Here is an 18668-nt window from a genome sequence, read left to right as displayed (position 1 = left end):
AGTTCAGGGAACTAGTTCCCTGACAGCCCACTGTGAGGAAAGTGGTGGTGGTCCCTCCTCTCTCTCTCTCTCTCTCTCTCTCTCTCTCTCTCTCTCACACACACACACACACACACACACACACACACACACGGAGGAGGAGGAGTTGGGAAGCCGCCCACCACGCACAGTCCAGCTTGAACAAATCCCACCTCCTCTTCCTGAAGGCAGTGCCCTCCTCTCCCTCCTCCCTCTCCTCCCTCCGGGCTCGGCTCCGGGCTCTGCGGCGTTGCGGCTGTGACGGCTCCCGGCACCTCCCACGGGTGAGCTGCAGCCCAAACGTCAGTCGGTGAGGACAAGACCTCCTCCGCAGGTAGGCAGGTAGGCAAGGGAGGCAGGGAGGCAAGCGGGTAGATCGCGGCGGGCTGCCGCTCCCACTCCTCACTGCTCGCCCCCCACCTCAGCCCCAGCCTCAGAGCCCACTCTCCAGCTGCCCAGGGAAGCGAGAGTCGGAGGGCGGCGAGAGGCTTGCCCGCCTTCATCCTGGCGTGCCCTCCATGACAGCCGCCGGCTTCTGGGATGGCATGGGAGAAGGGAGGCGGCGGGCGCTGCTGCTGCCGCAGTGGGGCTGGGGCCGGGGCTGCCACACTCTTGGGGATCCTCTTGGGTAGCTGCTACCACTCCCCACTCCACCCTACTCCTCACCTTAAACCCCCGAGAGCGCAGGAGGGTGGGGTGTAGGAGCTCCCTCCGAGAGCAATGTACCGAGCCCAGAAAGACGGAGAGGTTCGCAGCCCGCGATCCTGCCAGGATCGGTTGGGACCTGCTGACCCGTTACTGTCCCCGAGCTGTTGTGGCTACCACCCGCCGCCGGTAGCCCTCCCTAAAGCTCCCCAGCCGCCGCCCCCTCCTGCAGCACTGCAGCTGGTGGGGAGTCCCCTCCGCCCACCCCCTCTCACCCATCCGCTGGCCAGCCCTTCGACCCTCTCTCCTGAGACAGGTGTTTCGACCCTTCTGCTTCTCCCGGCTGTTTTACGCATCTGTTCAGCTGGCACCCAACTGACCCGGGCCTCCCTCGCTTCCCGGTCTCATCACGCTCCACCTCTCTTTTCCGCTGATCAACCCTACCGGCAAGTTGCCTCGGGAAGCTTGTAAACGGGTTCCTGGGCCCTTAGTGCTCCCCTCCTCCGGATTTGTTTTCTTTTTTGCATCATTGAAAAAAAACGTGATGTTCTTTTCCCCGGGGATGCAAGAGTTTGGTCTTGCCTGAAATAATTACTACACGGGGAGGCTTAAGTACAAGGCTCTCTCTTTACTAAGAGGAAAATAATCAAGCAAGATAAAGAGGATGAAAGGCTTTTAGAACCAACCACTTCCCCTTTCAACCCTGGAGGGAGCTTTCGCCTTCGTTCCTCTTCCACAGCACAGCTCTCCAAAATGCTTCAATGCAGTCCCATCCTTTCACAGTTATTTTATGGTTCAGGCTCCTGCCAGACCACCCTTCGGCAACTGAGTGTGACAGAACAAAAGAATGGAAGGATACAGACAGGTTCTGCAACTCAACTCCTAAACCCACTGAAAAAGCTTAGTTAGATATGTGCCAGAAGTTTCAGAGGATTTTAAAATATATGCAGGCAATAAAACACCTCAAAGGCAATACTGGGTTCTGTTTCACTTCTTGGTTTGATCCAGTTAAAGACAGATCTCCAATAATGAAAGGTTGTAACTCATTGTGATCCCCAACGGATGAACTGAATCCACCATAACACTGAATTAGCTTACTTGGGTCAAGTCTTCTCTTCCCAAGGAGTTTTCGTATGGTACCCGACAAGCCAAGGATCTCTCCAGCTAGTTGCAGCAGTCATGAATCACCCCAACTTTTTTCTAAGCACCACAAACACAATCTTATCAAGATCAAGTAAAGTTGGCGATTCTTAATGGGCTATCCTATTATCCAGAGCTTCCAGTGATTTTTTTTTCTTAATAGAGAATGGAGAACTGACCTAGAAAAGATCTGAGTTCAGGACTCACCTCTGACATTTCCACATTGGTGTGTGGCTCTAATAAATCATTTAATCTCTTGGTGCCCTATTTAACTAAGATTAACTAAGAGTTTCAGAGAAAGTGCCTACCTGCCTTAGTAGTAGTCTCTCTCACTTGGGAGTTCCCCATAGCAATTCAATCATAAATCCAGATCCTATCCTATTCTTAATTTAAAAATTCTTCAATAAGCATATAGAAAGTTTCCATAGCAAGAACTCAGAATTGATATGGTATCATTAACTTTATAGAGATAGCTTTTACTATGGGTTTGCTAAACACTATTTAGAATAAGAGCAATTATTAAGTAATAAGTAATGATAAAAAATTAAGTTATTATTATTATTATTAAGCCTTAGACCCTATATCTCTGAAAAAATGCCTTATGATTTATAGAGATGCCTCAGCCATACTTAATGTATTGTTGGAAAGATTAAAGAACAAAAATATGTAGTTATTTCTGGTCTACCTACTGTCAATTAGGTATGTGCTGTGAATTGTTTCTCCAGGAGAAGTGATGAATTAGTGCAAATTCATTTCCTTTTCCTTGTTAAGTTAGAATGTAGGCAAGGTATACATATGCACACACATAAACACTCACAAACAAAAATGCTTAGTATTTTACTTCCCTACAAAACATAGAATCTTTGTTCTTAATTAGTTGCACTTTCACATTAATTTTACTGCAAATTAACAATTTTGGGGATTTTTTGTCTCCAAGTACCTCCCAGGGACTTTTGAATTTTCAGAGAGGATCCTAACCCTAGGGAATGACTTTCTAAAGATGGAAATTTCAAGCAGGTCCATGCAAAAGAGATTTTAAAATAATGGGGTCTTTTATCATCACCCCACACATCATTTCACCTGGGTTCTGTAAGTACAGTCCTTTGAGAAGGTAATACTCAGTTTATTTTACAAAATAAGGTACAGTCAGTCCCAATTTCAGAGGTTGCCTCCTGGCCTTTTCTTCTCCACATGTTCTTATGCTAGGTCCTCTTTATCCTAAGGATTGATTTAAGGATTAGTAGCAATCTTCTAATAAGAAAGAAAGTAAAAGTTAGAGATTGATGGGAAACATGGTTCCCAAATTGACTATAATCTAGTCATTATGATACTTACTTTTACTTTGAAAGAGAAACATGGAGTTGGTGAAGTTCAGCTCTACTCTTGACATAATTTAGTGCTGTCTCTTAATCCCAAATTGTGCACTTTGGAGAAAATTCCCTAATCTATCCAGTTAAGTCAACAAAATGTTTAATGAGTCCCTATCATGTTTCAGGCATTGAGGGGGCATTTGTATCCCCAGTGCTAAATGCCCAGGAAAGAAGGGAGGAAAGGGGGGGAGAGAAAAGAAGGAAGGAAGGAAGGAAGGAAGGAAGGAAGGAAGGAAGGAAGGAAGGAAGGAAGGAAGGAAGGAAGGAAGGAAGGAAGGAAGGAAGAAAGGAAGAAAAAGGAAGGAAGAAAACTGTTTCCATTTTAATGGAAACTAACTTTAATGGGAAATAACAATTGTGTATAATAGTCCCTTTATCTCTAAACATTGAGTACAATGAACAAAAAGTTAATAAGATCAAATAGGATAATATCTATAAAGCATTTAGCACAGAGCTTGGCACATAGAGGTGCTTAATGAATTCTTGTTCCCTTATCTTCCCCTATCAAAAAACTCATCTTGTTCTCAAGAAGGATAATTGAATTTGGGAAAGATGAGATATCAGAAAGCATAAAATAGATTCCTGTGTTACACAAATAATTAACTAAAGAAATCAACATATTAAAAATTAATCATAGGCCTGAGAAAAGGGATAGACATATATTGTGAATTTGTAGAAGTTTGGGATGTTGCATGTTTAGATAGAGATCTTTCTTTCTTGTCAGCCTGTGCACTCATTGTGAAAGTGCCTCTTAGAAAAGACTCTTATAAGACAAACTGGAACTATATTTCCAGGACTTTCCATCCTGAGAACCAGTGTTCACTTCCCAATATTATACACTAGTTTGTTTGTAGACCTTGCTGTAAATCTGTAAATAGTAACCTTGATACATTGATGAGAAATCTGTTTTTATGTCCATCTCCTGGATTCTCTACTTTAGGGTCAATGCCTTAAATAGTATATACTATTTCTTCTAAATTAGATTTTTGTTTTTTTCAATCAGCAAGAATTCAAACTTATGTCCCTCCCACCCACCAATCCCCAAATGAGATTGCAAGAAAAACAAAATCCCTGTTATAATCATATAAAGTCAAGTAAAACAAATTTTGGCATTGGAAATACACACACACACACACACACACACACACATATTTCCTGTACTCTGAGCCCTTCACCTCTTTATCAGAGGGTAGGTAACATATTTCAACAATAATCCTCTAGAATTGTGGTTGATCATTAAGTTGACCAAAATTCCTAAGCCTTTCAAAGCTATCTCTATGTACAATATTGTTTTCGTTATATAAATTGTTTCCCTAGTTCTGCAAAGGGCAGCTAGGGTTAGAGCACTGGCCCTGGAGTTATAGAAGACTTGACTTCAAATGGAGTTTAAGATATTTACTAGCTGTGTGACTATGGATGAGTCACTTAACCATATCTCAATTCCTCATCTGGAAAATGAGGACATACTGGAGAGATAAACCACTTCAGTGTCTTTGCCAAGATAATCTTAAATGGGGATCACAGGAAGTTGGACATATCTTAACTCAAGAACAGAAATCTGTGTTCACATCATTTTATAGTCTTACAGGCCAATAGAATTCCAACACATTTCTATACCAAAACTTGTTTAGCCACCTCCCAATCAATAGATATCTCCTTGTTTCTAATTATTTTCCCTAAGAAGAACTATAAATATTTTGCACTTCCATAGCGTTTGTTTTTCTTAGAACTAATCCTCTCTTAATCTATTTTCCCTTTGATCCCCTTTCCCCTTCTTCCTTCTCCTCTTTCCCTTTATTTTCCTTCTTGAGTGAAATATATTTCTGTGTATGTATTCTTTCCTCTGTTGACCAGTGAGAGTGAGGTTTAAGTATCAGTCACTCTCTCAACTCCTACCTCCTTATTTATCTAAACTTCTATTTGCACAACTTGATTATGTGAAATAATTTTTCTTTACCTTTCTCTATTGTACCTCTTCCTACATCCTCCTCTTGACCTTACTATGGATTCTTTCCTTTCCTTTTCATTCTTATTTTAAGATCATCAAAATATAATCACTCCCAGGCCTTCTGTCTAATTAGAATTTTTTCTTTTAACTATAATGCTAAGTCAGAGAAAATACAAGTATCATATTTCCATATAAGAATATAAACAGTATTCTTGCTTAGTCCTATATGGTTCTTTATGTTTGCTTTTATGTTTCTCTTGACTCCTATGTTTGCATTTTAAAGTTTTTGAGCAGCTTTGATCTTTTTATCAGGAATGCTTACAAGTCTCTTATTTTATTAAAGGTATATTTAAAAATTCTTTTTGGTTATAAGCCTGTATATTTTGCTTTCCAGAATATTGTATTCCAGACTTCCCTTCCTTTAGAGTGTTGGATTCTAAATCATGTATGATCTTGATTATGGCTTCTTGTTACTTGAATTTTTCCTTCTGGGTGCTTTATGTGCATGTGTATGTGTGCATGTAATATACATATATACAATATGTGTACATATATACATATACTATATATATATATATACAAATGCATAGGTAATTTATATCTATGTACATATGTCTAAATGTTTGCATATAAAACTGAAATATATACATGTAAACATAAAAACAGCTATACAGATGTGTGTCTATATGTGTATAAATACACACATAAAAATACATATAGACATGTAAATACTGCTATAAGAATTTGTCTATGTATCTGCATATATGTATGTGACTGTATTTATTTATTTTGCCCCAAAGCTCTTGATTTTGGTTATTGTGTTCCTGGAAATTTTCATTTGAAAGTTTTTGAGGAAATGGCTGGTGGATTTTTTTCTATTCCCTTTGGTCCTAAGAGATCTGGGCATTTTTTCCTTAAACGATTTCTTGAAATATGACATATAGGCTCTTTTTTTAGTCATGAGTCTCAGGTAGTCCAATGATTCTTAAATTATCTTTCCTTGGTCAGTTTTCCAGGTCATTTGTTTTAAGGAGACTTTATTTTCTTCATTTTGGGCTTTTGGGGGGCTATTTTTGGGGTTATTTTCATAAAGTTATTAGCTTCTTTCTGGTTCATTCTGTTTTTTTTAGGAAATTTATTGTTTGGATAAGATTTTATAATTTAAAAAAAATAAACAAAAAAAGCTTTTATATCTCTTATACAAAATAGTTAATTTCCGTTATAATTCTTTCTTTTATAGTTTTCTTTTCCATTTTTTTCTTCTAGTGCTCTCATTACATCTATAAAAATGTTTTAAAATTCTTTTTCTTCTATTCTTGCTTTATCTCTTCCAAGAATTCTTGTTGAAATTGTGCCAAATTGTGTTTTTCTTTGAGACATTGCTTATAGATTTTTTGGAATCATTTTCTTCTTTTGGATTTATATCTTGAGCATCCCTATCACCATGACAACTTTTTATGATGGGATTTTTTTTGTTTATTTGTTCGTTCTTCTAGCTTACTTCCTGAGTTTGGAATTTGTGTTAAGGTCAGATTTACTGCTGCTTTCTTGGAGTATTGAATATTGTATTGGTTCAGGCTTTCAGGGACAACAACCCTTTCAAAGTTGTCTGATCCAAAGAAAAGTTGCTGCCCCATGGTCTGAGCTCTTCATGTTCCTGACATGGATGTGGGTCTAAGCAATATGTGTAGTCTTTCCTAGCTCTGTAACTAAAACCTGGGTAGTAAGTGACAAGAGTTGCCACATGTTCCTGTATTCTGCAGAGACTTCTTCAGAGAGAGACCACTGAGACCATTTCTTGCTCTAATACATAGCTTTCCTTTGCACTGGAATATTCTATACAACTCAAATCTGGCCAGACCCCCTATAGACCTCTTTGTTTTTCTATTTTGAGCTGGAGTGGAAAAATGATTCACTCTCATTTTTTTTTCTTGGGTTTCCTTATTGAAATTTGTTCTGGTGCATTTCTTAGTTTCATTCAAAGGACTTGGGTTATATAGAAGTGGGGTGGGGGAGAAAGAGGTAAGAGCTCACTCTTAAGATTCTTTATATTCTTCCTGTTACTCTCCATCTTATGGTACGCTGTTTCTGTAATCACCCTCCTCCTTAAAAATGTTGCATACTATAGTGATGCTTTTAGAAATAAAATACATGAAGGTTAGTTTTTCTTGGAAAATTTCTTGGAACACTCACACAGATGTTATGGGCTATCTCAAAATTGGTGTTATTCACTACTATTCCATCTTATCCAAACTAGAATGTGAAATTAATTTTATTTAGGAACTATGTCCTGGGTTTCATTTTAAGATAAAAAATGGGATTACTTACTTAAGTTACCCCCAAGATCTTTTCACATGGTATTGTAACATTCTAGGAGGATGTCCCCTCATATATACCAAGATATCACAGGGCTATGGTCCTCCTCAGTCTACTACTTTACCCCAATAATTTCATATAAAGAAACTTGACCCAGGACTACAGCAGTCCTATAGTCTATTCTCATATGAGATTTTGACTAATGTCATGGATCTTTTTTTTTCCTGAGGCAATTGGGGTTAAGTGACTTGCCCAGGATCATAACCTGTAAGTGTTGTGTCTGATGCCACATTTGAACTCAAGTCCTCCTGACTTCAGGGCTAGTATTCTATCCACTACATCAACAAGCTGCCCCTCAAGACATTTTCAAAATGTTGAGAGGGAAGAAAAATGGATTGAAAGAGTGTCTTTATCTAAAACCAAGAACACACAGTTATATTCTTATTGGAGGGAAGAGAAAAAAATTAGATCATGGCTGTTTTCTTCCAACTTTGAAATGGTTAAGAATGTTTTTCAACTGGAAATCAGCTTAAATATTTCTAAAAATAATATTGGTCTATTTGTTAATGAAGCAGCTAGTATGTTAACATATATTTATTCCTAGTTTTATTTTATATATAAAGATTCACTCCCTGATAGATTGAAAATCTGGAGTGGGAATTCTGAGTTTTAACCCAGAGAGCTTTTAGAGTTGTTCAATTCTAATTCTAAGTGACCCTATTGGGGTTTTTGTTGCAGAGGTACTGGAGTGGTTTGCCATTTTTTTCTTCTTTTTAGATGAGGAAATTGAGGCAAATAGGATTAAGTGATTTGCCCAGGGTCACACAGCTAAGTATCTGAGACTGGATTTGAAATCAAGTCTTCTTGACTCCAGTCTCCACACACTATCCATTGTCCCATCTCATAGGGGTTACTATCACTTTAAACTTGACCAATAGATAAAATTGTTCTTCAAATTACTTTTCATTCTATTGATTCATAAGTCAAAAGGACTCTTGAAATCAATATGGAGCAGTCCAAGTAGGCAAATTTCTTCTACTTTATAGAAAAAAACTCTTATAAATAGTAATTATGAGAAAGCTTATTTAGGATCATGTATTTTAAATTTTCTAGATTCTATCCTTCACAAGCATTCCTAAAATTACATTTCTTTTACAATACTGATAAGTACAATATAATTATTTATTTATTTATTTTTTTATTTAATAGCCTTTAATTTACAGGATATATATACATGTGTAACTTTACAGCATTAACAATTGCCAAACCTCTTGTTCCAATTTTTCACCTCTTACCCCCCCCACCCCCTCCCCTAAATGGCAGGATGACCAGTAGATGTTAAATATATTAAAATATAACTTAGATACACAATAAGTATACATGACCACAACATTATTTTGCTGGAGTACAATATAATTAAATGTCCCAAATAGGGATAACCTTTTGTGGTCATCCTGCTTACTTGATGTCACATAGTTACATAGTTCATCCAGGCATTAAGAATGTAGCATTTGGAAAAGTCTGGTAGGATTCTCCATGGAAGAATAGTTTTGTTTGAAAACCTATATCTGACAGCTGAATCTACAAACTGTAGGCTGATGGGCTTAACTTAGACTCATGGGAAAATGTTATAATATATTAGAAAAGGATGATTACTGAATACCTAGAAAAGAATTAGTATAGATGGCTTCATCAAGAACAGATACTGGCAGTCTAATCTTATTTCTATTTGTGAAAGGTCTATTAAATTGTGATGTGAGGGGAGTCCTATAGATAGAGCTTATCTATATTTTAGAAAACTATTTAATAAAGTGTGCCATATTATTCTTATGGGGAAGATAGAGAGATGAAGAAAAAAATATAGTTACATATATTTGGAACTATTTGAATGGCTGGGCTGAAAGAATAATCATTAATGGTTCCATAACAATTTGAAAGGAAAGATCTACTGGAATATTCTGTGATTCATACTTGGTCCTTTGCCATTTAAGATTTTTATCAATGATTTTGATAACAAGATAAATATTTGCCTTTTTTTATCAGGTGACATAAAGCTAGGAAGCACACCTGGCACACTTGAAGATAGAATTAGGGTTCAAAAATATCTTAACAGGCTAAAGTGTTGAGCGAAACCTAATAAGAAACAAATAAAAATCTAATAAAGAAAGCTAATCAGGATGGATTGAAATTCTTATCCTTGAGAACAAGAAGTTATCTTCCCATCAAGATGGGGAAGGTATGCTTGGAAAGCAGTTCTCCAAAGAACCTAGTTTTACCAAAAAATATAGCAGCTCTTTTAGTGGTGGCAAAGAATTGGAAATTAAGGAGATGCCTATAAATTAGGGAATGGCTGAACAAATTGTGATATATGATTGTGATGGAATACTATTGTGCTACAAGAAGTGATGAGCATATTGCTCTTAGAAAAGCCTGGAAAGACTTACATGAATTGATGGAAAGTGAAGTAAATAGAACCAGGAAAACATGGTACACAGTAACAATATTATATGACGAACAACTGTAAATAACTTAGCTATTCTTAGCAATACAATGATCCAAGACAATCCCAAATGACTCATGATGAAAAATGTTATCCATCTACATAAAAAGAATTGATAGAGTCTGAATACAAACCAAAGCATATTTTTCTTTTCCTTTCTTTATTTCTTCCCTTCTTCCTTCTTTCCCTTTCCTCTTTCCCTCACTCCCTTTTATTCTTCCTTTCTCCCTCCCTCCCTTTCTTTCTTCCTTCCTCCTTCCCTTCTTCCCTCCCTTTCTTTTTTTCTCTTTCTTTCTTCCTTCCATAAAATAACAATTATGGAAATGTGTTACATGACTCATTATGTGTAACCTATATCAGATTGCTTACTGTCTAAGGGAAGGGAAAAAAGGATAGAATTTGGACATTAAAACTTAAAAAAAAACCTATAACAAATGTTAAAAATAGTTTTTACATATAATTATGGAAGAATAAAATATTATTTTGAAAAAAACAGTTCATGTGAAAGACTGGAAGATCTGAATTTCATTTCGTTATGAGCAGCAATGTGATATAGTCACCTAAAAGGAAACATAATTTTGGGTTGAATTTAGACAGGCATAGTTTCTAGGAATGTGGCTAGATAGTTTAGCACAGTGGTATGGTAATATGAGTGATGGTTTGGAGTGTACACTCACTCTATCTTGAACTTGGTGCTGCTTTTTCTGGGGGTAATCATATGTGAGCTGGGAGTAGGGATACTCCCAAGGGTGACATAAATATTTTCTTAGCACCCTTTTGGGGTAGTAATCACATCTGTGATTTCTTTCCCTAAGCTTTTAGTAGTCTCCCTTCTTTCATATACCTTTAAAATAAATCCCTCAGTGCCCTCAAAATTGTGTGCACCTCCATCAAGGAACCCCCCTGTCCATTTGTTGTATTTCATATAGCACAACAGTAATGGGGATATTAAGATCCAAATTCAGTGGCTGCTCCTTTGAGATTGATAAAACTATTTGTTGGGGTGATATTAACAGATCTTTACCATTTTAAAAAAATGTTTTTTGTCCTCCCAATTGTGTTAAATGTATTCTGGTCTATCTGGCTTGATTGGGTGTTTCTTTCTTTCCCCCAGTCACTTATTTCTTATAATTTTCCACAACCCTGCTCTCCAAGATTTTACAAATGAATTTTTTTTAACGATGTTGCCCTTGGCTATCATATCTTTTTACTTGGCAGGGGGAACAAGTGTTTGCTATCTAAGGTTCTTTTGACCTCTTTTTTCTTACAATTAATGAGGAAATGCTAAAAAAGTTGGCAAAATTTCCTTTGAAAATTATGATAGTTTCTATTGATGTCTGCTCTTTTACTCATTTTTCACTTTTCAACTTCAACAGCTTTTTTAAGTTGATGATGTTGGACAACTTTTCTGGGCCATAATCCCATTTGGTTTTTCCTACATGAGTGGGGAAACTCTTTTGATTGGTTACATATCTCTTTGAGAAAGCTTTGCAGGATCCTGGGGCTTGGGGCAACCAGCACAGTGTCATCTACAATTAGGAACATATGGAGGGTCTCATCATTCATGGGGAATCTCTCTTGATTTATTCCTTCCTGGATGTTTATATTTCCTACTTATACCCTCAAGGCACATGTAGAAATTCCCATACAAATGGGGAAGTTAGTAACTAGATTAATAGTTAGCAATGCTCTCTTAAATGCTTTATTAATAAAGTTGAAGTTTTTCCATCCCTTTGGTATCTTCTGCCTTTTCATTTCCCTTGTGAGTGGATCCATCAAAGTCCTCATAGGATATATCTATATATCTGGGACAGACAGTTCAAATGGGCAATGTGTTTGGTTTAGAATTAAACATAAGGAGAGTAGACTGGATCTTCTTGAGGAAATCATAAAGCTTCCATAATGGTCTCAACCTGTCCTAAAAACAAAGACCCATCTTTAAAAAAATTAATACTATTTTATTTTTCTAAAAACATGCAAAAATAGTTTTCAACATCTACCTTTGCAAAACTTTATATTCCAAATTTTTCTGTTATCCCCCTTTTTTCCTCCCCAAGAAAGCAAGCAATCTTATATAGATTAAACAAGTACAATTCTCATAAACATATTTCCATATTCATTATGCTGCTCAAGAAAAATCAGATCAAAAGGGGAAAAAAAACATAAGAAAGAAAAAGACAATAAGCAAGCAACACCAACAACAAAAAAGGTGACAAAAAACTATGCTTTTGATCCACATTCAGTCCCTACAGTTCTCTCTCTGGATACAGATGGCACTTTCCCTCACAAGTCTAATAGAATTGTCTTGGATTATCTCATTGTTGAAAAGAGCCAAGTCCATCCCAGTTGATCTTCACATAATCATGTTGTTATTGTGTACAATGTTCTCTTGGTTCTGCTCACTTCACTTAGCATCTGTGCATGTAAGTCTTTCCAGGTTTTTCTGAAATCATCCTGCTGATCATTTCTTATAGAATAATAATATTCCATAATATTCATATACCATAACTTATTCAGTCATTCCCCAGCTGATGGATATCAACTCATTTTCTAATTCCTTGCCACTATAAAAAGGGCTGCCACAAACATTTTTGCACATGTGGTTCTTTTCCCTTTTTTATGATCTCTTTGGGATATAGTCCCAGTAGAGATACTGCTGGGTCAAAGGGTATGCATAGTTTTATAGCTCTTTGTCATAGTTCAAATTATTATATTATTATAATACAATATCAGCCTTTATGTCTAACTCATGAATCCATTTCAACCTTATCAGGTATAAGGTATTAGATGTTGACAAAAATCCATCTTTTTACTATTGATATTGTATGTCTATGAGACATGGAATACAATAATTTCAAAAGAACTGGAAGTTAATAACCCAAATTGCAATGGAAATGTGTAGAATGGGTGTGAGGAGACTATAACATAGCCTAAAGAACTAATTTCCTAACTAGTAACTAAGTGCTTAATAAGGAACTTAAAAGAATCATAGTGATGTCTTCAAGGAAAATGATCATTGAAAAAGATAGACTGGACCTGGAAAGAAATAATAGCTTTCATGTTCTACTGGTATCTTCATAACAAGAAAAATCAAGAAAGGTTCCCAAAATGACCCCCTGTGTCAAACTTATAGGGAGCATATGTGAGAGTTGCACAGGGTGGGCAGCCATGATTGTGTTATCATTGGAAGTAATATCCAAATTGATGAGATCACAGATGTATTTGGGTATTTACTCATTTTTATTCTTCTAATTTGTGTTTTTCCCCTTTGCTCTCACAAGTTGATGGTCTGACTGGGTGCAAACAGCTGATTTGGAAATGACTCCCACTTCAGCAACCAGATATATCTGGTAAGATATAGTCAATTTTATTTGGGGGGCACCCCTTGACCCTCTTGAAGAAATATCCATAGTATATAAGCATGAGTCTTTGAGGAAATCTTAAAGCTTTTGACCTCTTGTTTCTCAGTCCTGAGCCATGAGTTCATTTGTCACCATCTTCCCCATGCCCATTTTTGCATTCAAGTGATCCTTTTGGTTTCAGGTTCCATATATCATTTGGTTTGGGGTTTTTTTTGGGGGGGGGTTACAGTGAGAATGTAATGATGTGCTATTCTACACATATACAATGTGTATATACAATATCTCTCTAATATACAATATCTGTAGAATGTTGCTATAGATGAGCCTTTATTTCTATAGGAAGCTTGAGGTCATTAAAGAGGTTTTTCACTTTCCTAAAGGTAATTCAGCCCACTCTTCCATTGAACAATTCCGGGCCCAAGTCAGTACTGCCAGTCCTGGATGGACAAATTCTCTAGGTTATCAATGCATTCCATTATGTGAATATGGTACAGATATTACCCTGCATTCCTACTCTCTCAGTTCACTTTCTGGGCTAGCCAAAATGACACCATTAACTTTATTATTAAACATTAAACAAGAAGGGGAAAGCAAGACAATTGGGTGGTATAGTAAATGGAACTATAGATATAGAATCGGGAAGACCTGAGTTCAAATCTGGCATCTGACACTTACTAGCTTTATGACCCTGTGAAATTCATTTAACCTCTCTCAGACTCAGTTTCCTTACCTGTAAAATACAGGTAATAATAATAGAACCTATATTCCAGAACAAAGATTATATTGTAAGGAAAATAAAATGAGATAATGTTTTGTCAAACCTCAAGTTGCTATATAAACGCTAACTCTTAAAAAAATTTAAATAATAGCTTTTTATTTTTCTTTAATAATAGATAAAAGCTAATTCTTAAGTATAATGCTAGCCTAAGTGTCTGGATCACACTCCCCCTTACAGATGCATATAGATTTCAGGGGGAGATGGGCACTAACTTGCTTAAATTAAAAGGAAGTCACTAAACAGGGAAACCAATGTGTCTGGTGCAATTCACAGTCTTTGATCTGCTTTGGGAACAGGATTTTTCTGCTCTCCTATAAGACAGAGTCACTTCTTAGCTGGGTGATACTATCAAACTATTGAATAGCTAATGTTACATAGAACTTTAAGGTCTGCAAAGTACTTGCTATATTGTAAAATGATATTAAAGTTTAAAAAAATGCTAAAGTTGTTACAAAGTTTTTCAGGAAAAGCAGAGAACTTGAGCCCAGGGTCTGCAGAGCTACTACTCCCCCAGCTGGTTTCTGAGGTAGCAGAATTAGTTGTTTTTTTTTTTTTTTTTTTTTTAATAACTTTTTATTGACAGAACCCATGCCTGGGTAATGTTTTTTTTTTTTTTTTAACATTATCCCTTGCACTCACTTCTGTTCCGACTTTTCCCCTCCCTCCCTTCATCCCCTCCCCCAGATGGCAAGCAGTCCTATACATGTTAAATATGTCACAGTATATGCAGTATTTGTTGCAGCAAAAAAGTCTGCAACCCACAGAACTGTTCAGAACTTGCTAAGATCTGAGAGGTTTTTGCATCTCAAGCCTTAGGTAGCAAGGCAAACCTCTGAGGAGTTCCAGCTTGCAAGAAGAGCTAGGACCAAAGCAGCAGCTTCCCTCTCATCATCAACTCCTCTGTCTTCCTTTTCCTGGGCTTGCCTTTTGGCTTTGGGTTTGTCTAGACCCAAAAGCTTAGCTTTGGTCATCAAATCTCAAAGCAGGATTTCTTGTGAAATGACTCACCTCTCTAGCTTACATAATATACCAGAATTCACATTTCTATCTTACAAACCATGAATAGGCAATTTGACACAATTGTCCCACAATTACCAAGAAGTTTTTGGTAAGAGAGTTTTCTCGATATCTGCACAACTGTGTTATGCAATGAACTGCTAGGAAATGAACATTTTGGACATCTTTTCCTTTTTTCCCTTTTGAGTTGCTTTCTCTCAAGTCCTCTAAGTACTTTTCCCTTGGGAGACTATTTTCTTTCAAATCTTTTCAAAACTATTTCTCCTGTAGAAGCTGCTTTTCTCAATGATTCTTACACAAATGTACTTTCTCCTACTCTTTAATTAAATAAAAATTACCAAATAAGACCAGTAAATAGTCTATGTATAATTCTCTTCAAAGAGGCTCTGTAATATTCCAGCGGGAATATTACATACCACAACATCCAAAGCATCCGAAAAAAGACCCCATCCATAGGGAATCACTTTCTAACTTGAACTCCCTGCTAGATTCATAATAGTGAATACCTGTAGTGAGTAGCCAGCTCCTTGTTTTATGCCTAGCTTTGTCTTTATAGTTAGAGAGTCATCAAACAGTATTATTTCTGTTACGTCTTTCCAGGAATCTTGAATGATCTTGATGCATTATTCTACTGGCTTTGCTTTATTTGGCAGGGAGAAGTATAGCAGTCTCCAACAAATTAAAAATTAATATCATTCAGAAGGCAATGGAGAGATGCATGATGGGTGTGAGTGGACTGTAATGTATAAGTAGGAAGAACTTTGAAGAACTGGAATAAAAGATGTCAGCAAAGTAATGGATGACAGAGAAGATAGGTTGATGGTGGAGTGAGGTCAAAGGATGACAGGTGTATACCCAGAGTGCTTACTTTAATGTCAGGAGAAAGTAAGGAAGGCTTCTAATACCTTGGAGTCAGTTGATCAATAAATATTTACCCAGTGCCAATTATATGCCAGGCACTATGCTAAGTGGTAAGGAATCAAAGAAAGGTAAAAGGAAGCAAGACTGATTCTCAAGGAGCTCACAGGAGACGATGTTTACCATGTAGTGAACATAAAGGAACAGCAGACAAGAACAATGCAAGTTGGGACAGAATTGAATGGATTTCAGTACGTATTTTTGAAGGGGGTTCCTAAAATGATCTATTTGAGTATGAGAGGATAGAAATGATTCATTTTCTCCAATTGAATTCTCTATTTATTCAGTAATCACTGGACAAGTATTTCTAATATCGATACTTTAGTCAATGCTTATGGACAACTTGTGTTCCTTATCCTCCTCTGAATCTCTTTTTCCATCATTGAATTACCATCACCACATATCCAGAAAGGGGTCACAGAGGACTGAAGACAACTTTGTAAATTTTTCTTTTTTATGGGTTATAAGAGTCTTGTTTTTAAAAAAATGGGGGCAGCTAGTTTGTGCAGTGGATAGAGCCCTAGCCCTGAAGTCAGGAGGACCTGAGTTCAAATTTGACCTCAGATACTTAACACTTCCTAGCCGTGTGACCCTGGGCAAGTCACTTAACCCCAACTGCCTCAGCAAAAAAAAAAAAAAAAAAAGAAAGAAAGAAAGTACAGCTTGCATCCAGGTCATACTTGAAAAAATTGTATTTAATTTTTAGTTTTCTTTTTTGCTATTATCTTGATAAACAATACCAAACAATTATTTCCATATAGAAAGAACATATAGAAAAGGAATGACCATAAAACCATCGATCTCTATTAAATCTACCTTAGGGTTGTTTTTTTAAAGTATATAACTAATGCAGCTTTGTAGTTCCAAAGCTGTTCTGCTTCTCTGTAAATTCCTTTGATTTTGCCCTTTCTCTAAGTAAAATGTTTTATTGATGCTCTTTTCTTTCTCTTCTTATGTTTTTGGTATTATTGCCTTTATCTTGTCTAAACTACACAAACATACACACAAACTAAAAGCCCTTCCTTGTAACAAATAAGCATAACCAAGCAAAAGAAATCTATGCGTTGGTAATATTTTTCTCATTTGGTACTTCTATTTCATCATTTGCTGTCAAGAGATAAGGAACATAACTCACCATTGTTCTAATCATGGTTGATCATTGTTCTCATTGATCAAAGTTCTCAGATTTTTCCAAGTTTTTTTTTTTTTACAGTCATTGTTGTGTAAATTATTTTTCTAGTTCTGCTCACTTCATTAGTTTATAGAGGTGTTCTCAGGTATCTTATCATTTCTTAAAGTAAAATGACATTACTTTATATTCATATACCATAATATATTCAACTGTTCTTCAATTTATGGGTACCCACTTTGTTTATAGGTCTATGCTATGACAAAAAAAAGATGCTAAAAGTATTTTACTCTTACTTTGACCTCTTTGATCTGTAGGAGTCAAAGGACATACATAATTTAGTGAATTTGGAGAACATAATTTCAAATTGTTTTCCAGAATGGCTGAACCAATTCGCTTCTCCACCAATAGTCCATTCATGTGTCTATCTCCCATAATGTGAATTTCTCTTATTTTCCGTAGTTTGGAGCAGTTTAAAAAATACAGTTGATAGTTTGGAATTTCACCTTTTGCAAATTGCCTGTTCATAATCTGGTGATTATGCATCTAATGGGGGAATAGTTCTTGTTCCCATACATTTGAATCAGTTCCCTTTATAGTTCGAATATTAGATTTTTATCAGAAATGATTGCTGCTAAGATATTTTCCCAGTTAACTATTTTCCTTCCAATTTCAACTCTTAATTTTGTTTCTGCAAAAACTTTACAATTTTGTGTTCTCAGAACTGTCTATGCCTTTTTACCTCTGATTTTATCTATCCTTTGTTCTGTCAAGAATTCTTCCTCTATTTCCAGATGTAAAGCTACTGACTTCCCTGATCCTATAATATGTTTATGGTGTAAGATCCATCAGGCCAAAAATTAATTTTAAGTTTATTTGTGATATATAGTATGTAATTTTGATCTAAATCTAATTTCTGCCAATCCATTTTCCGGTTTTTGAGTAGTTTTTTGTTCTTGCCCATTTAGTTGGTAGATTCATCTAAACCTATGCTGCTGTTTGTTTCTGTGTTTTGCATACAAAATCTATTTTTTTTAACTCATATTAAATATTTAATGATTAATGCTTTGTTGTATAATTAGGAATAAGGTACTGGTAGTTTCCTTTACTTTATACTTTTTTACTTATTCCTTTCATTTCATGATCTTTTGTTATTATTTTGTCTACTTCTAAAAAGTAATCCTTTTTGTAATTTGATATGGCACTTAATCTACAAGTCAATTTAGGTAGCATTTTCATTTTTATTATACTGTCACAGTTCAGATATAAGCAATTGATATCTTGCCAATTATTTAAGTATATTTCTATTTTCACATTTATCAGGTTTTTATTCTTTAGCAGATGGTCAATTTTGTAAGTGTGCTATTTATAAGTGAAATAGGTATACTTTATTATTCCCATTTAGTAATCACCAGAAATCTAACATCTCTAAATTTTCTAAAATTCTATTTAAGTTCTTTATTTTGTAAAAAAAAAATTTATATTTTTGTTAGCTTAGGCTAGGTCTGAATATAGCACACTGAGATT

The 18668-nt window shown here is 36.2% G+C and overlaps 1 protein-coding gene across 4 annotated transcripts in view; it reads left to right on the top strand.

Annotated features, from left to right (window-relative positions):
• Positions 1-223: 223 nt before the first annotated feature.
• Positions 224-18668, top strand: part of TMEM150C (transmembrane protein 150C) — a 56606-nt gene continuing 38161 nt past the window's right edge. Inside the window, exons 1-2 of one of the 4 annotated variants that reach the window (XM_031944172.1) lie at positions 224-352; positions 13219-13287. In XM_031944172.1, the coding sequence (XP_031800032.1) occupies positions 13256-13287 (32 nt within the window). In that variant the 5' untranslated portion in view covers positions 224-352; positions 13219-13255. Of the gene's footprint in view, positions 361-13218; positions 13288-18668 lie in introns of all 4 variants that reach the window. The other 3 variants (XM_031944173.1, XM_031944177.1, XM_031944175.1) reach the window with 3 other exon arrangements.

This window comes from Sarcophilus harrisii, chromosome 6 (assembly GCF_902635505.1).
Source record: "Sarcophilus harrisii chromosome 6, mSarHar1.11, whole genome shotgun sequence".
In the NCBI taxonomy this organism is placed as follows: domain Eukaryota; kingdom Metazoa; phylum Chordata; class Mammalia; order Dasyuromorphia; family Dasyuridae; genus Sarcophilus; species Sarcophilus harrisii.
The sequence above is the reverse complement of the archived record's forward strand: the minus strand, read 5'-3'. Positions and strand labels throughout refer to the sequence as shown.